The following is a 23,646-nucleotide window of genomic DNA, read 5'->3' on the forward strand; positions in this document are numbered from 1 at the left end:
TGTAACAGTCAATGAAACTGATCTCCATCCACATGACTTACTGCGTCCACAAGATGGCATAGCCTGCACACTGGAAATGTCTTGGTCAACTCATAATTTCATGTAGGCTAACGAGCATGGGATTTCATACCAACGTAAAGTTTAGCCTATCATAAATTCAGTGATGAATGAAGTAGGCTACTGCAATTGGCAATATTATAAAGGATTTGTATTTTTAAGACCAATATCTTTAGGCATGATCTTTTTTAAATCAGTTTTTGGAGAGGACTTTTTGAGCACTCGTAGGCCTAAGACAAACATAGGCCAACCAGTACCCTGAACTTATTTAGGTACCTAGGCCTACTATATTGATTTTACAGGTAGGCCTAGGTAGGTTCAAAGTCTAGCTTGTTTCCCGCCCTCCTTTTCATTGGGTTGCGCAGGTGGGTAGATAGAGTCAAGAAGGAGGAGTAAAAATATGAAATGTAACGGGGAGATATGTGGTACACATCGAGAGAACAGTCCACATAGGCTCTGTGAAATGAAGATCGATATTCATAATCACATTTTACCAAAAGATTGGCCAAATCTCAAAGAGGTAGGAAAAACTGAGCGTGGTGCATGGACCTTTAGTAGTTTACATAGGCGTCAAAAGTCTGCTGAATGTTACACACGTCTTTTCCACTCAAAGTGTCTTTTATTAGCGTTTGTTTTCCTGTTTATTGTTGAGCACAAGTACTTTTGTGTATGCTACTGAAAGCCATCATAGTATTCACGATGTGATCATCAAGCACATACTGCACAGTGACGTGCAGGTGGTGCTCTGGCAAGCAAGGTCCTCTCCGGGAAAGTAACAGCTTCATGACGCAGAAGTGATTCTTGTCTAATGTAATGTATTGCCATTATATTCTAGTCATTATAACTTTCCCGTTCCATATTGACAAGACAGTTGTCGTGAAGCTCTTGTAATCACAGTAAATTGCACTAAAGGAAGGTGTGGTCAGAGTTCAGGCATTTTTTTCTCTGTTGAATATTAACCTAGCAACTTGAACTATATCGAAAGCAATCATATGCATAAAAACCTTACTGGTGGATGGTATAAAGAGTTGCAGGTGTGTTCAGCCTAAATTAAATTCTCATATGGATTGGAGAAAATACATTTTAATGTCAGGTGTAAAGGACTGCATTGTGACTGACAGTTAATAGGTTACTATGTATTGTGCCAAACTACCCCAGGGGTTGCCTTATAGGCTTGCCCGCTGCTATTTCACATGTCAAGGCCAGGCCTACCACCAAAACCTACAAACAAGTTTCTACTAACTATCAGACACTATAAGGATAGGGTTCCACCGCTACGTTTAAAGTTGGTTTAAGTTTAAGTCCTCAGAATTAAATGCATAGCTTAAAACACATTACTCTCTTAACTATTGTTTTATAGGTAATGCCCTGCCTCCTTCCAAATAGATTGTTGGATTAAGATCATTTCACTCTGTTCACACCTTTTCTTTCTGTGTTCTTCAGAGGTATGGCTACGACGGGTTTATCCAGCTTCATCACCACTGTAAAGTAAGTCACTCTCTGTAGTGTGTTAAATCTGAATTGATGACTTCAAAAGCACTATATTACAATAATCAAACTTAAAGTGACCCCAACTCTGTTAGCATATGGCCTATGTTAGCAAGGAACTTTTAAACCAGTGTCTGTGATATTTGGGGTTGTAGGGGGAGGCCCAAATGATGAAGGATGGAAAATTGTTTCGAGTGATTCAAGAGAATTGTTGGGATGCAGAAGCTCGCATTCGGGACATGGATAAATCAGGTACCAGTGTGCAAAAAAAAAGAATTAAGAATAGTAGAAGGCCTAATTTACTGAATGAGGTTTTTTTTTGTGTTTTTCCCCCCAGGCGTGACTGTGCAGGCTCTCTCCACCGTGCCTGTAATGTTTAACTACTGGGTAAGAGTGTTTTCTTTTCCATTTTAAAATGCATCCTGCTTACCGGTAAACTTGTATTATTAATATTTACAGTAATATGACAGCTTTCAAGATAAAATTATTTTTCCAGTGGTTGACAGTGGGGCACTGGCACCTCTGGTAGTCTCTCTGTTAAAACAGTGGAACAACACTAATTCATACAACAACATTTTATGACATTTCTTTCTTTTTTTATTTTCTCACAGGCTAAACCTCATGACACCTTGGACCTATGCGGCATCCTAAATGATGACTTGGCGACCACTGTGAGACGTTATCCAAACCGCTTTGTTGGTCTAGGTACTCTCCCCATGCAGGCTCCCGATCTGGCTGTGCTGGAGATGACCCGCTGTGTGAAGGATCTGGGCTTTCCTGGGGTTCAAATTGGCTCTCATATCAACAACTGGGACCTTAATGCCCCTGAGTTATATCCCATCTATGAAGTGAGCTGAAGACTATTGCCTTCATCGTGATGGTTCATATCTACGTTTCTTAATTAGCAACTCATGAAAAAAAATCACAGATTACAATCATTTATGACCACCATTGTTACAGTCATTTACACATTCTGTGTTTACTCCCTAGAAAACATTGCTATTGCCATGTGTATAGTACATACTGTATCCTTGAGGTTCAAATGATTTTTCTTTATTTGTTTTTCAGTTACTTCATTACTCCTAAAACTAGTCTGTATTGCTAAGGAGAACAATATTACCCTGTACAAGCATACGAAAATATGCAATTGAAACAAAACATGGAAAATGAATGGAGAGGAACTTAAATGATTTGTCCATCTTGTCCATCAGGCTGCAGAGAAGCTCAATTGCTCTTTATTTGTACATCCTTGGGACATGCAGATAGATGGAAGAATGGCTAAATATTGGCTCCCTTGGTTGGTTGGTGAGTGATTCCTATAACATAATGGTCTAAATTGTGTCTGTATAAGATAAGATTGGTGTACTAAATCAGCACCATTAGTTCGCAGGTACTGTGATATCATGGTCAGCTACTGAACTCACAATATAGGCTGCTACTGCGTCCTTTTCACCATGATGAATCAGACATGATGGGTTATTTCCTCTTGAGGCAAATACAGGCAGACACTAATGGACATACCTATACCTATGCAGTGTGTGTGAAAATTCATGTCACCTACCAAAAATGTTTCAACAGGAATGCCATCCGAGACATCTATGGCCATATGCTCCATGATATTTGGTGGGATTTTTGAGAGATTTCCCAAACTGAAGGTTTGCTTTGCTCATGGAGGTAAAAACAGCTGTATGGGGAACTTCAGAAGGGCCCAGTAAAGGCCAGAGAGCACGAAACATATTGACAGTGTTGTTCTTAATTGAAAATCCAAAATTAAAACTAAGGGAAGATCACTTCTTATATTTTGTCCTATATAGAGCACAATAAAATATTGTATGTATGCGTGTTTGCTACTGAAAATATTGTGATTTTTTTAGGTGGGTCATTTCCATACACAGTTGGTCGAATAGAACATGGATTTCAAGTGCGACCTGATTTGTGTGCTGTGGACAACAAAATCAGTCCACGGAAATACTTGGGCTCCTTCTACACAGACTCCCTCGTTCACGACCCCCTTGCTCTTAGGTTACTTCTTGATGTGATTGGAAAGGTGTGCTAAATGAATAATAAAAGAAGCCCTTCATGGTATATGTGATATTTATGCATTGATTACATGCAGGATTCGATTTCTGAGAGTAGAACTATGTTGATTTGTACTGAAATTGTCACATCACTTTAGCAACCAACTAGGAGAAAGGTAATATGTAAAATTTCAAAGCAAAGAGGACAACAAGAAAGATGTGTGGCTTACGCATCCATAAAATCCAAAAAAAGTGTATCGCTGTAGTAGAAATACCCTAAATCAAGAAACCATACATTACTTACATTTTTACTGTCTTGATATACTGTATACAAAAACTGGTGTAACTTACAGCAAAAATACTGGCAGCTGTGGTTTCCAGCAAAAATATGGTGACAATATATAATACATTACGGTAAAAAATTGTCAAATGTCAACAGCAATAGATCATATCATCAAAAATAATATATCCTCTCTTTGGAATTATTGAAGTAGGGGTCCACAGCTAGAAAAAAACAAACTGAAGTTTAGACTGTTGAGTTTTTTCCCCCATCCATTTCCATCAAACCCAGACAACACAGATGTGCATTTAATATTGTTGCAGTATATTGTAAGTATATTATTATTAAATCACCTATCTAACTTTATGGTATACTCTCTGTACTCTCCAGGATAAAGTTATGCTAGGAACAGACTATCCATTTCCGCTGGGAGAGTTGGAGCCTGGATCACTGATAGAGTCCATGGAAGACTTTGACCATGCATTGAAGGTAAATCAGATGCATCTGTTTGAAATGATCAGTGGATAATGTAATACATTTCACTGTATGTAGTTGCTTGTTACATAACTAGGTAAAATGTATTTGTAATTCTCTTTATTCTGTTTCAGGAAAGGCTACTTGCGGACAATGCTCTTGAGTTCTTAGGCCTTAAGCGACAACAGTTTGAATAAACTCGTCAAGGAGCTTGACAAAAGCGTTGCGTAAAGAGAAATCTTCGATAAGGACAAAAGAGTAGTTTACAGTCAATGTTTAGTCTGTGTATCTGATGCTACTAGAATGTGTGAACCTGCCCTTGGCCTACTGTGCAAGATATAACATAGTTGCAATAAAAAAACATCCTCTCTCTGCTTTGTCCTAAGGAAATAATGGGCAGGGAACATGTTAATGATTAAAGTGTCAGTTTTGCAAGAAATGGCAGTAGTCCCAAAAACATCCCCTCTATGCTTTGTCTTAAGGAAAACATAGAAATGGACAGGGGAAATGTTAATGATTAAGGTGCTAATAATTTTCCTGTTAATTGAAACAGAACATGTAGATAACATATTGCACGATAATGGAAAACTTTTGCACCATATACGGTATAAGCATTATGGAACAGATATAGTAAGCAATACATAACACTTGTCATTATCAGCACAGACAGATTCCCTTTTCTCTTGATTTACCCTTTCTATGAGACTTACCATCATTTCACTGCATCGCACTGGAACACACTGATCCCCAGGACTATCAGGAATTTCCCCTTGGGGATCAATAAAGTATCTATCTAACTACCCAGTTTTTGTGTGTGTGTGTTCCTCTCAGCCTCTCAGGTCTATGTGATACATCCTGGACACATTGTCAGTGATGAACTTTGAATGGTCAGGTGTTTCAGGTTTTAACATCAAACACTCACCCAGATATTGCACGGATAACACCACCATATTTTTCTTTGGTTGTTTAATTGTTTACTGCACTCAGGTTAATAAGGGGAGATTTGGGCACTTTGGGACTTTCATAACTTGAGAGAAAACATAATGAGCCATGAATAATAGAATATGTTGTGCTAGTTTGCAAAAGTCTTAATGTCACCTTCACCGTCAACTATGTTGAATACAATTTACCAAGCAATGCCTTTCACAAGTGACATGCAAGTTGATGTATAGATGGTTGGGGTAAAACTGATCAAATAAAACCTTACTGAGAACGAGGCCTGCATATCCCTGTCTAGTTTTTCAGTGAAGTAAACAAAATAAGTACATGACTAATCAATTCCTCATTTGAAAAAATTATTTGTTTTTGCTTTGCTTACAGTATGGGGTTATATTTGCATATATGGTCAGTATATATTTGCCTTCACAAGGGCATTGCCTAAGGACACAGGTGTCCAAGCACAGCCTGGAGTATTTCATTCCTATTAAGCCATTCATGTTGCTTATCCACTACTCATTTCAACCAACCAACTAACTAATTGTTACGTTGAGAGGCACAGCAGTGCTGTAGGCCAGAATGAACTGCAATAGGGAGCACAGGATGCCACTCTAGGTTGCTAAAGCAGCAAGCAGGATCTCTCACTGAAATGGATTGGGTGTTGTCCAGTGGTGGATTGAGCCTGATAATGATAATTTCATGATAATTTTTTCCACCAAGACCACAGGCTATATTAAACTTATTTTTCATCCGTTATTCATCATGTATACTGTGCATTAAATTTGAAATGGAAAAGTTTCTGCTTTGTCTTGATTATTCAATAGAGCGCTGTGATTTGGTCATTTAAATAATTTAATTATGTATTAAGTATTACTACAACTGGTTTAATCAAGTTTTTATCTAAGCTGCTCATTGTGTTGCTCATTTGTTTGCATTTTAAATGGTCTGACATGTGACTTCTGAGCCACATACTTATTTGCCTATGGCAGGACTGTCTGCTTCATGTAGCAGAGAACAACATATGCAAGTAAGACCAGACAGCAGACATGCAGGTTAACCTCACTTTTGTTCTTCTGGGTGTTCTGTGGGGACTGGCAGATGGCCAGGTATTCAGAAAAATTTTTTTTTTATCGATGAACAGAAGACTTGATCAGAGGCTCAAGATTATTGCAAGGAGAAATATATAGGCCTGTCTATCCATGCGGATGAACGGGAATACAACAAGCTCCCTGAACAAGCCAAAGAAACTTGCTCAATCTGGATTGGGCTTCATTTTGTTGATAATAGCTGGAAATGGACTGATGGAGAGGGGATGTCCTTTACGAAATGGAATGACCTCCAGCCTGATGGATCTGGACAAAAGAAGTGTGCTTTCATTCAACAGGGCCGTTGGTTTGCTGATAATTGTGAAACACGACATACTTTCATCTGCTGGTTGGGGCAGCCGTGGCCCAGTTGGGGCAGCCGTGGCCCACTGGTTAGCACTCTGGACTTGTAACCGGAGGGTTGCCGGTTTGAGCCCCGACCAGTGGGCTGCGGCTGAAGTGCCCTTGAGCAAGGCAACTAACCCCTCACTGCTCCCCGAGCGCCGCCATTGTAGCAGGCAGCTCACTGCACCGGGATTAGTGTGTGTTCACTGTGTGCTGTTTGTGTTTCACTAATTCACGGATTGGGTTAAATGCAGAGACCAAATTTCCCTCACGGGATCAAAAAAGTATATATACTTATACTTATACTTTAAGTGGAAAAGCGAGCTAATCCTGGTAAGAGAGAATAAAACTTGGGAGGATGCTCTGGTACACTGCAGGTCTCACCACAACGATCTGAAAAGCCTAGTGGGAAATGTCATGCTACAAATGGTCAAGAACTTCAGCCGTGAGGCCCAAACTCCCCATATCTGGACCAGCTTGAGATTCCTAGCTGGAGAGTGGCTGTGGGTAGACAGGAGTCCCGAACAAAAAATGAGGTACCACGAGAACAGTATACTGCCCCAGTGTCCCTCTCAGTCCTTCAATTGTGGAGCCTTCGGCCGGCAATCACACGACTTGACCAACAGAGACTGTCAGGAGAAGCTCAACTTTATTTGCTACAGAAACATATAAATGGGGCGGGGGGTAGTAACAAGTGACTAAACTAGCGTAACATGACTAAAATGATCAGTAACGTTACATGATAAGCAACTTCGTGATTCCTAACTTTTGTGATTTTCTATAATAGGCGTGTTTGGTAGCAACAAAAGTAAAACATTAATTCAATGATTGAAATAGGAAATAGTTTAAACAAATGTTACTTTATGTTGATATCCTGTAGCCTATAACAAATAATAGAAGTTATTTTGCATTGCAACTTTGGTCCTGTTGGGATTCTATAAATTCATTTTTAAATGTAAAGTTACTTGCTGATAAAATGAGGAGCACACTTATAGTTTGTTACTAAATATAACATGATGTTGATTTGTGGTGTTTTAATCTCAAGAAGGGTTCATTAATAGGCTAAGCTTTATCAAAATGTCATGCAGTGGTGGGCAGTAGCTTACTACTTGTAGCGAAGCTACTAGCTTAACTACATTTCAGTAGCTTGGTGGTAGCGTAACTATTTTCTGAAGCAGATAGCTTTTCACTAGCTTAGCTGTTATTTGACCATGTAGTGCAGTAACTTTTACAGAAGCTACATTTACCAGAGCATTTTTGGAGCTCACAGTAGAACTTCCTTCTGGCCACCCATACATGCAAGTTCAGTTCTATTCAATGGATCTGACAAATATGACACGTTTATCCACAGGGACGGACTGGGACTAAAAAAAGGCCCTGGACTTTCTTCCATATAGGCCCACTACCATACGCAGTACACGCGCACACACACCCTTGTCCCTTGCTGTCTCACATACTTTGCCATTCAAAAATAGGTGGTCACAATTTACGAAAATGCAAATTATTTGCTTCTGGAGAATTTGGGCCCCATAATATAAATACTTTTGGGCCTCCCAAGTGCTAGGGAGGTTGGGGGGCATGCTCCCCGTTATGACATTTTTGAAAAATAAATGATGACTTCTGGTGAATTTTGTGCAACTAATTGATAAATTGACTTGAAATATATTACATGCATTAAAAGCATAATACAGTCTATAAAAACACAGGTTGTTATATTCAACTAATTTTAAGCAAGTCTATTGGAAGTTTGATCTCATCACATAGGCTAATCAATGGAGTAAATCCTGAGCAATCTTTGAACAAGGTAACGGTCACACCTGTTAAACTCACCTTAACATGACATTACTGAGAGTAGGGGGGATCCTACTGGTGGGCTTCGGGCTTGTAACTGAAGGGTTGCCGGTTCGATCTACATTCGATCGCCCACCAGTAGAAAACATGTGGGCGGGGGAAGTGGTTGAGCACTGCTCTCCCATACCCACAATCCAGTCTTAAATTGAGTTTATATATATATATATATATATATATATATATATATATATATGTATGTATGCATTGATAGCATAATACAGCCTATAAAATCCTACACAGGTTGTTATATTCAACTCATTTTAAGGAAGTCTATGGGGAGATTGATCTCACCACATACATCAATGGAGTAAGCTTAGCTCCTGAGCAAGCTTTGAATAATGTAGTCACACCTGGATTCGTGACATGCCGCTCTGTGAGCACAACGAAACAGGCCTAAATGAAAATGAACGCGTTCTGGAAAACATGTTTAAGCAGTTAGGACCCGTATTGAGGCCCAAGCTCTTACAGTTGTCTTTTGCCAATGTTTTAAAAAAATTTAGCCTACCACTTTGTTGAATGGAAGAATAACCAACACTGTAAAAGGTGAAAATACGGCATAATTGTAATTTATCAAGTGACTATAGAAATTCAAAGTCATTTAGGCTACCACTTGTTTTTCCATCTTCCATTTCACTTCCAAAACAGAATAGGCCTAATGAATGAATGCATGGACCAATACCGTATGCTACAGTATTTATTTTTTTTAAGGCTAGGCCTACTTGACTTGTAAGCCTAGTTTGTTTAAAGCATTTTGGAGAAAATGCCAGTTCTTTGGTGGATTTGGATTGTCTTGATTCATTCAGTCCATGTCCAAGTTGGGTAGGCCTTCTGGTTTCTGACATATGGCCAAAGTGCTTCTCAAACCATTTGAATTGTCTGTCTATGTGCCAATATCATATTTTTGAAAATAGTGATGTAGGCCTATCCCAGTCATGTTTATGCTGTTAAAGAAATAAAGATCAAAATAGCAGATTGTTATGTAAAATTAAGTCCATGCATTCATACAACAGACCATAAAGTCAAACAACCTGTTAAATTCTCTTTGGATAATCAGCTTTGGATAAACCCAGAATCTGTGGGCTATCTGAGACGTTCTGGTGTCAGTCAGATCAGACACGACCATGCAGCCAACACCGAATGCGCCTAATGGGCATATCGTAATTTGCCACTGGAGGGCAATCTTGTGTAGCGAATTAGTGAAATTATTATGCTCTAAAATGTCGCTTTGGGAATTGTAAATTCTTAGTGTAAAATGTAGCCTAATTTCAAAATATTTTGAAGTGAGATAAAACATTTTTATACGGGACGATAGGCCACCGTACGATTCTTGTTTAACAATTATATCACACGTAGTTACGTAATGACGTCTATGCATTCTGTTGTGTTCCGATACTGGACGTTTACTCCGGAGTAATGGCGGCGTACCGGGGATCTTCGTCGAAATGGTTCTTCACCCGGGAACAGCTCGAAAGCACGCCGTCTCGACGCTGTGGAGTAGAACCGGACAGGGAACTCTCTTATCGACAGCAAGCGGCAAACCTTATTCAAGATATGGGCCAGAGACTAAATGTGTATCCTTTTAAATGTAATTTGCTATTTGGATTTCACAGTCTTCAATGTTCGGGGAGGAGGAGGCCCAAGAGCAATGGCGGCCTAGGCCGATTTCCGAGCGGCCTCATTCGTTAAATTGTCGACTTGACGTTTATAGAAACTGTGTTTCCATACGAATTACCTCACAGTACAATACTATTTTGCACAGGACCTATCCATGTAACTAAAACATTTCGTTTAGCTGACGGATAACGTTTAAGCGGGTTGTTGATGACAAGAAAGCTAGCCGGCTACATTAGCTGTCTTAGCTAACGTTGCATCGCAAGCTACTGGTTTTGTAACGATAAAGTTCGTAAACTGCTGACTTGGCCAGTTGCTGGTTTATGGTGAAATGAACGGTGTCAACCCCTTCCCAGATTTTAGTTCATTGTGGCTACGTTAGTAGATTGCATTAAATGCGGCACGCTATTAGCTGTCACTTGCTATGTCTTGCGTCATTAATATGCCGCCAGCTAACGTTATCTAGCATACGTGACATATTTGTTGACATTGCACTAGCAGTGCAATTTACAGATATCCCGCGCACCCTAAAGTCGACTACATTTAATTTGCAGTGTTATCCATTCTCCTAGGGTAGAGTTTACCTTGTATGATCGCGAATGCAAACAAAATGAGACGTGCTGTCAATCAACGGTGGTTGCATGATTAACGCTAACGGCTATGTCGGACAGCAAGCTAATGTTAACGTAAATTGATAATGACTATTCTGTTGGCGAAATAAAGGTAGTCTTTACAGATGTCAGTCCTTTGCTCACTATTACAACGAACTTTGCAAAGTTGTTAACGTTATGTTGTCTGGTATAAGCTTAACGATGACCTGTAGTTTTGTCCACTAGAGAGCGTCATTATGCAGAATTGGTCCCTCAATGTCACATCTCGGTTGTTGAGACCTTACAGCTTGATCCTATAGGAGTGACTAGGGATGTAACGATTACCGGTATAATGGTAAACCGCGATAAAAATGTTGACGATTACAATTACCGTTTTCATTTCAAATATCTTAATTATCGCAGTTGATTACCACGGTGTGGAAACCGTGTGTTTAATCCTTCCCAGTTTCATCCGAGCCTGCTTTTGACATACAGTAGGCCCGGTTCAATGAAAAAAAAACTGGTACCCTACTGATTCTATTGTCTAATTGATGGATTTAACTGCGATTCGGATTAGGCTACACCTGATTTTAAAAGGCGGAACATTTTCACCGCAAAACGTGTACTGTATCATGTGGCCACTTTGCGTCTTTTTATACTGCGATAATACCGAAAACCGTGATAATTTTGATCACTATAAGCGTGAGGTTAAATTTTCATATTGTTACATCCCTAGGACTGACCAACCCTGATTTGTTTTAAAAGAGGTATTAGATGCAGATGGCAAGCCATCTATCACTATTCATGGACTCCATTGACACCTTGTTAGAGCGTGGCTGAATGGAGCTGACAGAATCTAATATAATATCTGAAAATGTCAGGGAGAGAATTGGGAGTGAAATTTCACTTAAAAATATCAACAGATGCCTGGGCAATGACTAGAAGTTGTGATTGCCATTGGTGTAAAAGATGAGTGACACCTGGTAGAATAAAGCAGTGGACTAATATATAAGTAATGGTCCAGAACATCTTTTTTTTATATAGTAATAAAAAAGTAAATATTTAGACAAAAAGGGAAGATGCAGTAGGCAACATTACTGTGAGACTTAGTATATACATGACAATTACTGTTAGTTGAAATCTTTTATCAACTAGTAGAGCATTCAGAGAGGGCATACCTCTGGCAAAGTCAAATGTCATATCTCACAATCCCAGTGAAGGTGAAACTAAACTTTTTAGATCCGGATGTGAGTTTGATCCCGACGTTTGCCTTTTGTCTTATGCTACACATTTCCACCAAGTTTCATGAAAATTAGACCATTGTTTTATTTATTTATTTATTTATTTTTGCGTAATCCTGTACCAAAGACAAACCACACTGAAAACGTAACTTTCTAGGCAGGGGAAAATACCAGGCACACTCTTAAGCGTTCATTATACTCGCCATTCCTGCCGCTGAAAAAAATCCTGGCACGCCAGCGAGATCTACATCATTTTGACGTCACATTGTCGCGAGACAGGTCACAACGGTGACTGTAAAAAAGCCTTTATTCTGCATGAGTATTTGCTCCTGAATATTTGTCAAATGAAACTGCTAATTCTGTATTGCTTTGTATTGATCCTGAATTAAGACCCGTGTCAGGTCTGTGTTAGGCTGCCTGTTCTTGTATTGCATGCCCCTCTACATTATTGTGTGCACCAGTTGCGTACATTGTGTATATCACAGACATTAAGTATAGTTTGCACCAGTTCATTCTGGCTGTTACAATGATGTACACAATTTCATGCTCGATAAGAGTTTATGTATTATTTATTTAATAGTAGATTAAGATAGACATTGAATAATAGCCATTCAAATGTTTTCCTTAACTGTATTTTTTTCAGCTCCCAACTGACAATAAATACAGCTATTGTTTACATGCATAGGTTTTATATGTACCACTCTTTCACAAAATTCCATAGAAATGTAAGTATGACTGTTTTGCACACATTTATGCTCATTGTTATATATATATCAAAATGATCCGCTTTTAGATCATTGTGTAGATGTAGTATTAGACTTAGAGAACCTAGAGAACTAGCCTCATAGTGCTTTTTTATACCTCTTTTATAACTTCAGGGCTTATTCAGGCACAGATATTTCTATTGCTTTAAGCTCTGTATCTTTGTTCACTTTTGCTTTAGTTGTATATGCAGTCTGATTAACTGTTTTGTACATGTGTGTGGCGAAATGTGTATATATATATATTATATATATATATATATATATGTTTTTTTTTTCTCAAAATAGATCATATCCCCTACCACCTTATTCCTGGCTGCCAAAGTTGAGGAGCAGCCGCGGAAACTTGAGCATGTCATTAAAGTGGCGCATGCCTGTTTATGCCCTCAAGAGCCTCCTCTGGATACAAAGAGTAATGTAAGTGCATCCGTCACTGCACACATAGTTTCATTCCCCAATCAATCACTCCCATTTTCACCCTCCCCTGGCAGAAGCTCTTTGCCTGTGTGCTTCTGTTTGGCTTTATGAGATCCCGGTCACAAACAACTGGCATTTGCCATTTTTGACTGGATGGGTCAGCGACCGATAGTCATAACCAGTAATGCACTAGGCATCACACGCCGACTTCAACCAACCAGGACTGCCAACTACTGTCTGTTAGTCAATGAAAGGGTTGCATTCTGGATTTGGGGTAAGAGACACATTACAAGCATCATGTAATGATTGTCTATTGAACTTCAGGCATACCTCCAGCAAGCTCAAGAGCTGGTGATACTTGAAACCATAGTGCTGCAGACTTTAGGTAAGTAAAGGTCAAACTCTGAGAAGACAGGTGGTCTCACGTGAGTGCATACAGTGTACATTGTGAATGTATTGGAGTGTTACACTTGGGTGTAGGATGCTCTTTTCCTGCCTTTTGTATCCCCCCCCCCCCCACCATCACCTGGGCATTTTGAGGTGCTGCCTCAGGTACTGCCCTTTGGACTGGTTAAACACCAGAGACCTTTCTGAGGATCCCAAGAAGACTGTCGCGTATGCACCTTCAATTTGAATTAGGGCCATACAGAAAGCTGTGCATATTAAGCACTTTCAGCTGGGTGTTATGTTCATCTACTCCCAGTCTGTGTAACCATTTAAACCTCACATGGAGTACTGTTTTTCAACTCAACACCACTTTTTGTGTCACTAGTCTTCCATCATTTGAAAATTTTGCCTCGTCATCTGTTGTCTGTTGTCGTGCCCACATGCACACGGTTATGCCGTCAATATTCCATCTGGTGTGTGCTATAGACTTGAAAGAGCTGCACTTTAGTCATGTTTTAAATCAATTGATTGATACATCTAGATATATATTTTTTTGTTGTTGTGTTTGTTGTTCAATGATCTAACACTGGCATATGTTTTTGCTTGCAGGTTTTGAAATAACAATTGAGCATCCACACACTGATGTTGTGAAATGTTCCCAACTAGTGCGAGGTAAGGTTTTCCTTCAGTTGTCTGAGTGTAGTTTTGTCTGGGACTGGATAGGACTGAAGACAGGGAAAAGTCTTTTTTCACAAATGCCTCAACAGTCATTCATTCTTTAACTCTAGATTATGCAGGAAGTGCAGTAAATTAGACAATTTTGGTGACTGGCTCTTAAAAGCTGCAGTTTTCCAAACACGATTTCAGAAAAGATTGAAGAAAAAATCAATTCAGCCAGTCAGTACCCGCATGGCTGATAAGGATCACCTTACTTTTTTTCTCTGTTGTATGTTTGTAATTTTAGAAATTGGCAGACTTTCATTTATCTATTTTTATTCCTTCATTTCTTTCAGAAGCTAATTCTCATCCCCCTCTCTCTTCTTCTGCCACAGCAAGCAAGGATCTGGCACAGACTTCCTATTTCATGGCTACCAACAGGTTGTTATCCTGTCCCTCATTTGTTGCACTGTGACTGCACACTATAGCTTCCGTTACTGCAGGGTACCCTTGTAGTGTCCAACACCCTCCTTGCGCTGGTGGCTTCTGGAACGCCGCCCCTTCTGAAGCTTCCACCTCAGAAATGGGGGCGGGGGGTCGGGCAAGAAGGGGGCGACGGCGATCCGGGCCCCGGCTGCAGTGCGGTGTATTGTACGAGGGATCAATGTTGGCACCAAGGGGGCTGAATGCACATTGCGAAGTGTAGTGGTGCGCTTGAACCTCACGTTTGCTCGGTTACAGAGGTGCATTTGTCTTTTTTAAAAAAAGACATTGTGGTAGCCTGAGTAGCAGAAAAAGATTACACAGATGTAAACATTGCATAGAAGTCCATCTGGTAAGTACCATAAGTCTTAACTTTTTGTTTCACTTTGTAATGTTTTTTGCATTTTTATAAGATTTTTATAAATAAGTGCGTGTTAAACACTATTTAGTGGAAATGTGGGAATCATTTATTTTTTTTATTTTTTAATGTCCAAGCGTGTATTGACTTGAATTATTTATTTGTTCATGTCTGTACTTTTTTTTAAGTTGGCGCCTAACCCATTAAGGACCTATTTTTAAGATTGAAGGCCATAAGCTGTTTTAATGAACTAGCCAGTGTGATAAATCTTGCATTTTGATCTTGTAATAATATGCATTGGTTTTGTAACAGAGTCCCCGACATTGTTCGAGTCCTTAATGGGTTAGTTGTAACAGGAATTTGTGTGTTGCATAGTACAACTAGTTTAGGCGTACTGTGTGCTAGGTAGTACCAGAGATGCTTTGGTATGCATTTTCTTTCATTGAAGCCTTACAATGCCTGGACGTGCGATTCAAATTCACAACTACCATTGCTTTTTTTATAGGGTTTTTCAATACTTTTGAAAGTAACAACACTTAAACAGTTTACACCAAAAGAAGCGTCTAATTTTTCTGCCGATTTTTATTGAATACATTCAAAGTTCTTAATTTGCCAAGATGACAATCTTCTTTTGGGTTGTCTCTGTTTACTGTGGTCAGCTGTGGGCGGGGGGATGCCATATTGGACATTAAAAGGTTGTTTTCTGTAGACAGACGGATGTTGACCTAAAAGAGCATCAAAATGAAATGTGGGCCAATCTCTTTACAGTTTCATAGGGTCAGCGCCCAGACATTGTTATTGTTTGAAGCACAAGGGTACCATCCAATGTTTACCATCACTATATTAGTCATTGGCTATCAATGACCTAAAACAAATGGTGTGAATGTCAATGTACCTAAATTTTGACTTGCTTCTTGGTGTAGTGTGACACTTGTGTACTCTCTCCTTTCTCACGTCACACTAGTAAGGCTTGTCTTGTGTTTTGGATTTCCTTTGTTTTCGGAAGGGCTTAGTTTCTGCTGTATTTGTCTAGAGGTGAACACGTGGATGGTAGCTGTGTGGCTCCTGCCACATTTGATGTGATTACAAAACAAAAAGTCCTATTTACAGAATAATCTGAATGAATTTGCATGATAAGAACTATACATGTTATATCCACGATATCTGTGCTTATTATGCTAACACATATATGCCAAAGTTGTCCTTAATTTTGAATGGAAGTGTTTTCCTGTCCTCACATTTTAGTAAGCAGTTATAAAAGTCACCATAATCTCCTATCAATGCAGAACTATATGGTCTTAAGGGGCCAAAGAATATGTGAATTACTCCGAGTCCGGACTAGAACAGAATGAATATACCATAAATAAATATATGTAAATAAATGATGTGCATGAAAATGTGCTAGGTCTATATTAAATACTACGTCCTTCGATATACACAAGTCACTCACAATTGAGGACACACTACTGCCATGATATTTTACTACTTTTAAACAGTTTTATGTTGAATACTGCCACTGTTATTGAATGTTGCCTTGCTGCTGTTGTAAGTATGTACAGTTTATGTGGATTCCCCCAAACTGACAGTTCTTGCGCCCCTCTCTCCCCCTCTTGTCCGTTCTTCTCCCCCACCTGCAGCCTCCACCTCACCACCTTCTGTCTGCAGCACAAGCCTACGGTCATTGCATGCGTGTGCATACACCTCGCTTGCAAATGGTCCAACTGGGAGATCCCAGTGTCCACCGATGGGAAGCACTGGTGGGAATATGTGGACAGCTCAGTCACCCTGGAGCTTTTGGATGGTGAGACAGCAGATTATTTGTATGCACATCCAGCCTGTTTTGAGGCCAGGTGCCAGACAAAGATACACGAAAAGAGTAGAAGTATCCACACATTTGAATACAGCTCCCAGTATTAAATTTACTACAAAGACCTAAAGAAGACCCTTTTGGATTGAGATGTTGCCTTTGTAGTCAATTATATGTATCAGTTTTTCTACACCATAAAGGACCACAAATCAACAACTTTTTATTTTTCTCCCCCTCAGAACTGACCCATGAATTCCTCCAGATTTTGGAGAAGACACCGAGCAGGCTAAAGAGGATTCGTAACTGGAGGGTAAAAATCACTTCATTGAACAGAGTGTGATGGTACTTGTATGTTCTGATGTGACCGATGGTGATTGTTTTCACCTTATAATCACATTGCTTTCAAATGGATCTTGCATTAATATGACCACACTTGTGTAGAACTTACACGTGTACCTAAAGAAGTGATTACACTGGTGGGTGGATGTCGTAGTTGTGGCTTCTTAATGTCATCTGTCTCGCAACCCACAGGTGGGTCGCAGGAGATTTTATTTGGGTCACCAGCATAGCCTAGTGACAATTTATGTTGTGTAATAGGCCTAGCTTATACCTTATATAGCGTAGGAAAGCTAACAGGTTTCTGTTAGGATCTAGTTTGTTAACAGTCATGGTTTTGTCATAACTCCCTCTGTGCATTTTTGCGGGGGCGAACACGTCGCAGAGGGGACGCCAGAGCTTGGATATCTCACTCGCAAAATGAAACAATATTTCTGTCGGGCGCCTATACCATGGACGTCACAGTTGCAAAATGCAAGGGGACATGAATCAGCCTATATTTGCACAAACAATAACGGGCTCTTCAACTTGGCCCGTTAAAATCTAAAAAGTATCATTTTAAATCGTAAAAAAAACGTACTGTCAACAACTAAGCAGCCATCCATGGACCAGGATATAAGGCTATTACATTTGCGTCATAGGCTGCAGATACCAGCCTACCTGTAGTTTCAATTGTAGATAGACCTATTCTTTAAAGTTAATAGCAGTCTCCTCACATTCCTTCTTATTTCGGATTTAAAACGCACAATAGTGCATTAGATTAGGCTATAATTTAAATTGACATTTAAACGCTATTTTCCTCTTTCCATTTAGCGAAGTGTAGCTACAGTATGGTGCATTATCGTTCATCTTTCGGCTATTTTGCAAAAGCCTCTTGTTCTGATATTTATTAATTTCATATTCTTACAACATAAACACAACACCAATAAATAGGCTACAATATAAAGACTTGAGTTGTCCACGGTGTTATGGATCCATTTGTCTGTAACGCAACAGGCTACAACAACATCTAGGCTATCTTTAGAAATACAGGAGCAGCTTACTATATGCTGAAGAGTGATGACTGTGTAACATGCCAGAATATCCCCAAACTCTCGGATGTACATTAAAATGGATCTTTTCGGTAGGCTAGTCATTTCCAACTTCCCAAGCTGATGGTGCTCAAAATAATACAACCGTGTTCAAAGCAGGATGAGGACAACCTGAGGTTGTGTGTGTATACAAAACTGAGCTAGAATCTTTGAACATATTTAGCATTGTTTCATGAGTGTAATTGAGATTGCAGAATTGTGGGAAAACTGAGGAGTCAGTGCATCACCAAAACCTATAATAGTAGTGGGCCAGACCTAGCAAGATATCTATCCAACCACTTATGGCACTGTAGAATGGTTATAGAAAAGTTTGAGAACCTGTGGCTTAAAACATCAACGTTTTGGGCAATATTGGTGGTTGCATGTTAGATCTGAAGTGAATTGGGTCGCGATAGTCTGTCATTTTAAAAAAGTGGGTCCCAAGCTTGGGAAACACTCTCTTAAAGAATGAGTTGATTGTAATATGAATGTTTGGAATGAGCTGATTGTAATACGAAGTGCCATTTTGGTCTCTTCCTTAGGCGACGCAAGCTGCCAAAAAGCCCAAAGCAGACGGCCAGGTGACCGACGGCAGCGGCACTTTCACGTGTCCATCCCTGTCGCAGGATCATTCCCTGGTTGATGCCATTCCTGGCGTGTCTGGAGACGCGACCTTCTCCAAGGCCTCGTTTCCTGTCGGCCTGTCGGGCAACTCCGGGGGCCTCTCCCTAGATGCTCTCACCGGCGTGGGGGGCACTGCCTACACGTACACGGCCCCGAGCGACTGGCCTCAGGACCAGGGCCACTCGGACCCTCTAAAACCGGACACCCTGGGTCTCCAGCAGGGGGCAGCACCGTTGCTGCCCCAGCACGGCCCCTCCTCGCACCCGCACCGACCCGACAAGGGTGCCGAGTTCAACCCCATCAAACACGAACACAAGGCCGGCGGAGGGGCCAAACACCAGCCGCCGGTCTTTCCCGCACCCGCACCTCCACCACCTCCCACCGTCAAGATGACTCTGGACAAGTACCGCGAGAAGCAGGCGGCCGAGCTGGCTGGGCAGAAGCGCCGGCACGAGCAGCAGCAGCAGAGCTTGGAGCAGGAAGGTCGGGACGCGTACAGTAGCGCCGCCCTGCAGACTGACCACCGCAAGCACCTGCAGGCCCACCTGCACAGCCAGCTGCCGGGTCCCGGCAGCAGTAGCCTGTCCACCGCGTCCCCTCTGAAGATGAAGCTGCCCCTCCCTGGCCAGGAGAGGTCTCAGAGTGGCGGCAACAACGGCGGAGGGGACCGGCGTGAAAAAGGCGCCTCGCTGAAGCTGCGCCTCCCGATCCCTGGCCCGGGCGAGAGGAGTGGCTCGGGCAGCAAGGAGGAGCTCAAGATGAAGATCAAAGTGTCGTCGGAGCGGCACAGCTCCTCGGACGAGGGTGCTGCCAAGAGCAAACATTCCAGCCCGCTGGTGGTCAAGGAGAAACACCGGGACCGGGAGCACTCGGGCCACCGGCACCACCACAAGCACGGGCACTCGCACTTCCACGTGCACAGCGGCAACGGCCGAGGGGCCCACGAGGGCTCGGGGTCCGGAGGCGCCCTCCTCCGCAGCCCCCTGGGCCTCGCCGCCGACGGGTTGACCATGATGGCCCCCAGCGCCTCAGCCACTGCCACCTCAGCATCCTCCAGTTCCTCCTCCTCCTCGCGCAAGAGGGGCTACCCCGAGAGCAGCCACAACCACCACTCCTCCAAAAAGAACAAAAGCTCCAAGGGCAGCTCAGGTAGTTCCTCTCATTGTTGCTCTGTTGCTCAGCAGGTGTGTGTGTCGTCTCTCTCGCAGCTCTGTTCTTAACCTTCCCTTCCCTCCTCCTCCCTCCTTCCTCCTCCTCCTCCTCCTCCTCCCTGTCACGCAGCTGGAGGCCTGCGGACGTCCCAGCAGCACCCTGGCGACATGGGACAGGAAGCCGGCGGGGAGCCGCGGGCCTGAGCGCGTCGAACAGCCACCAGCTCGCGTCGGTGAACTACAGAGACACTTTTCACGTGCTTGTCTCGCTGTTGAGCGCCCCCAAGGAATGAACGCCTGAAAGCCACCAGTGGGAGAAGAAACGGGGATGTAGAAAGGAAAAAAAAACAATAGAAAGAATAAGAAAAAAGGCTACTTCAATATAGATGTTTTTCTCTTACTGGAGAACTAATGAGAAAAAAAAAGATTGCTGATCTTTGGTTTCCTTGGCAGTGTCACCCTGGTCTCCCCTTCTCTGTGTATGTTGTTGCTGGTCTCCCCTACAAAGCCCTGTCAGTGGGTTGTGGAGAGAAGGCATGGGGGGGGGGGGCATTCTAATTCAGATGGATTTAAAATCTTCATAGACGCTAGAAGATGATTGGGAGTTGAATTCTAAATACTTAAACCTGAATGATGCAACAACTTTGTTTTTATTTTTATTTTCATTTATAATTTAAGCTATCTCCACAATTGTAATTCATAAATACTATTAGGCTCTTCCAAAAATGACCTATTTCCTGTTCTGAAAGTGGATGTTTGTGTGTGTGTGTGTGTGTGTGTGTGTGTGTGTAAATGTTTGAGTCAGTGAGGGCATGAATGACGTCTTTCGTTTCTATACTGTATGTATGATCTGCATGTTTCAATCAAAGGGATGAAGAATGATAGATTGCTGTTTACAGGAAGTGGAGATAAATGTACATACATTTTTGTATGCTTAAAAGTGATAACATAAATACTCAGGTTTGGAACTGCTTGTAAGTATAACAAATCGTGTGTGTGTATGAGAGAGCACACAGATATGTGCGCCTGTATGTATGTGAATGAAATAATGAAAAAAAAAAGACTATTATAACTTGATAAGAATCCATTCTTTGATTCTGACTGCAGCATTCCAGTGACGTGCTTATAAGCCTGTATTCTCTGCATGGGCGGCAAGCGAGGACCCACCATGCTTAACCAATCACCTGGCTTGTCAGAGGCCTTGCAGTTTTGTCCTTTTCCTTCCCCAAGGTGACTTTAAGCTGGATGCCAAAGGTTGTGCCTCAAAAGAAGAGAAATTAAGAGGACCCTAAAGTTTACATAACCTTTGCTGTGAAGTGCATTTAAAATCTCTCGGCTTCAAGCTGTAGCCTATAGGTGCGACACTGTAAATCAATAATGGAAAAATTTAGGATTACCCTTGTTAAGTGCAGACGCATGAAGAGATTATTTGGGAATTTAATCAGTGTTGAAACCATGGAGTTTTAAAATAGTTTTACATTTCCATGTCATGCATTCCTGCAATATGCATTATTTTGATTGTGGGGTGAAGGTTATTTCTGTAAATGAGTCATTTACTTCATTGAGCAGAATTTGTACATGAGGTCAAGAACTGCAGATTGTTACTTTATTCAAGGGCACAGAGTTGGAGGTTTATATACAGTGGAACATATCAACATCCAGTCAAGTCTGCCCCCTCCACTACCCTCTCAGTTAAGTTGTACAAATAAATCCCAAGGTTTCCACTACATGAATTTTGAGTGTGTGAGAGAATTTTTGACATTAATACACAATCATATAACTATATAACAAATTAAGTTTGGCACCTAGGGTAAAAAATACCATAGTTTTACTGTTCCTTTGTCAGCTAAACCTGGACAGTTAAAATATTTGAAAAATCGGCTTCAATTTTTTTTTATTCGGTCTGATATATTAAATGATAAAGATAATTGGTCAATACTCCTGTACAGCTGTGTGTACATTTTAATGCAGTTTGTTTTTGATTGTAAGGCATTTTGTAATTTACATTCCAACGTAGCATTAATCTGAAATGGTCAAATCAAATCAATTTGTCTGGTGAACAGGGATGTTTAGTCAAACCATCGTCCATGCATAATGAAGGGATGTTCCAATAGCTGCTCTGCAGACGGTCTCAGATGCTGATCACTGCAAAACAATAATCAAGATCTTTAATGTTCTCTATCCAGGTGTTTCCTGCTTTCTAAATGTATTATCTAAGACAAGACAAAAAAAAAAGAAATCACTAACCTTGTCAGACATGCTTGTACAAAATGTTTCGCATGTTTAGAGAAGTTGTCAGGCAAAGATGGCATCAGCCCTTGTCGAGCCCCTATGTAGAATAAAGCAGCCATTTTGTCCATGTGAGTCAGTGGCGGTTTGCCAGTAGCCATCTCAAACACAGTGCAGCCAACACTCCAGATATCCGACTTCCGACCATGCCCAGTCTCATTAATCACTTCCGGTGCCATCCAGTAGGGTGTACCGTGTGCAGACTTCAGAAGGTTGCCGTGACTGCCGGTTTGGTTGAGATGGCTAAGCTGGCGGGCACAGCCGAAGTCGATGAGCTTGACCACACCAGTGGGCATGAGCATAATGTTGTTCCCCTTCAGGTCTCTGTGGATGATTCTGTTGTTATGTAAGTAGGCCACCCCCTCCAAGATCTGCTGGGTGTAGATGGCAAACACCCTTTCCGGTAAGGGACCGAAACGATGAAGGACACTGGCAATGGATCCTCCAGGGACGTACTCCATGAATATGCTGATGATGCTCTCGCTCAAAGAGGTGCCTAGGAAACCAACAATGTTGGTGTGGTGGAGGCTTTTCAGCAGGTCCACTTCTCTTTGGAGGGAGCCATACTCCTTATCTGCCGTCTCCTTGTCCATGGCATCCAGAATTACTTGTTTCACGGCAATAAGCTGCCCCTGGCTAGTCAGACCACAGTAGACCTTAAAAGTGAAGGAGAGAAATTTAACAAGCAAACATGACTCGGAGAGAACATGCCCCCAATATGACCTCCCCTGAACTGCACCTGTTATCAAATAATGCTCAGACACTCAGCTGTCCAGTAATTGGAGTTTAACCTCCTGTACAGGCTACGTGCACCAAAGGCTCTCTGTATGCTCGTTTGTTTCTGGTGGAGACAGGTGTGTTTGAACCTGCTGCTATTGGTAATGTAATTAGAGCCTACACGGACCCGGTTGGGTGTTGCATTAGGGAATCAGCACGTTAAGATAAAGAAGGATTTATGCGGGTCTTGAAATTGTTGTTATTGGGCAAAAAAGATATTCAAGTGTCCAAGTGAAGATGTAAGGAGCAGAATATAACACAAGATGCTGTTACAACACAGTTAACTCTACTGGAAATAAATGAGCATACAGGAAAAGTCATCCATGCACGTAGGATGGTAGTAACATCACTTACTGTTCCATATGCCCCTCTACCCAGGACTTCTCCTTTTGTCCATGTGATGGCTCCATCGTCATAAGACCCTTCCATGTTGACCACCCCTCTGGCCTGTGAGTTAAGCATAGGTGACATGCATGGATCACATTAATTTATCAAAGGGATGATATTGATATTCAGTCAACACCGTGAGTTTGAAAGTGTACCTTGTGGAACG

At 41.4% G+C, this 23,646-nt stretch overlaps 2 protein-coding genes across 2 annotated transcripts; both read left to right on the top strand.

Annotated features, from left to right (window-relative positions):
• Positions 1 to 520: 520 nt before the first annotated feature.
• On the top strand, positions 521 to 4,533 carry acmsd (aminocarboxymuconate semialdehyde decarboxylase). The gene is made up of 10 exons (XM_076263483.1): positions 521 to 577; positions 1,501 to 1,545; positions 1,701 to 1,797; positions 1,883 to 1,932; positions 2,157 to 2,393; positions 2,757 to 2,850; positions 3,124 to 3,219; positions 3,420 to 3,592; positions 4,234 to 4,332; positions 4,452 to 4,533. Exons 1-10 carry the CDS (start codon positions 521 to 523, stop codon positions 4,512 to 4,514), a joined length of 1,011 nt encoding a protein of 336 aa, XP_076119598.1. The 3' UTR covers positions 4,515 to 4,533.
• A 5,306-nt stretch (positions 4,534 to 9,839) lies between these two features.
• ccnt2a (cyclin T2a) lies at positions 9,840 to 21,760 on the top strand. The gene is given in 10 exon segments (XM_076263482.1): positions 9,840 to 10,105; positions 12,620 to 12,701; positions 13,026 to 13,154; positions 13,479 to 13,539; positions 14,151 to 14,213; positions 14,594 to 14,639; positions 16,677 to 16,840; positions 17,086 to 17,156; positions 18,795 to 20,072; positions 20,074 to 21,760. Coding segments are annotated over 10 exon segments (2,307 nt in total). The 5' UTR covers positions 9,840 to 9,947; the 3' UTR covers positions 20,329 to 21,760.
• The last annotated feature ends 1,886 nt before the right edge of the window (positions 21,761 to 23,646 follow it).

The sequence above is a fragment of the Alosa pseudoharengus genome, unplaced genomic scaffold (genome assembly GCF_046254945.1).
Source record: "Alosa pseudoharengus isolate Yale_2024_CS ecotype anadromous, Long Island Sound unplaced genomic scaffold, YU_APseudo_1.1 YU_APseudo_1.1_scf_3, whole genome shotgun sequence".
Classification (NCBI taxonomy): domain Eukaryota; kingdom Metazoa; phylum Chordata; class Actinopteri; order Clupeiformes; family Clupeidae; genus Alosa; species Alosa pseudoharengus.

Coding starts and splice junctions, on each gene's coding strand:
- acmsd (XM_076263483.1), top strand. CDS start 521: ATGAAGATCGATATTCATAATCACATTTTACCAAAAGATTGGCCAAAT. Junction 1,546..1,700: donor AGCTTCATCACCACTGTAAA/GTAAGTCACTCT, acceptor TTGGGGTTGTAG/GGGGAGGCCCAAATGATGAA. Junction 4,333..4,451: donor ACTTTGACCATGCATTGAAG/GTAAATCAGATG, acceptor ATTCTGTTTCAG/GAAAGGCTACTTGCGGACAA.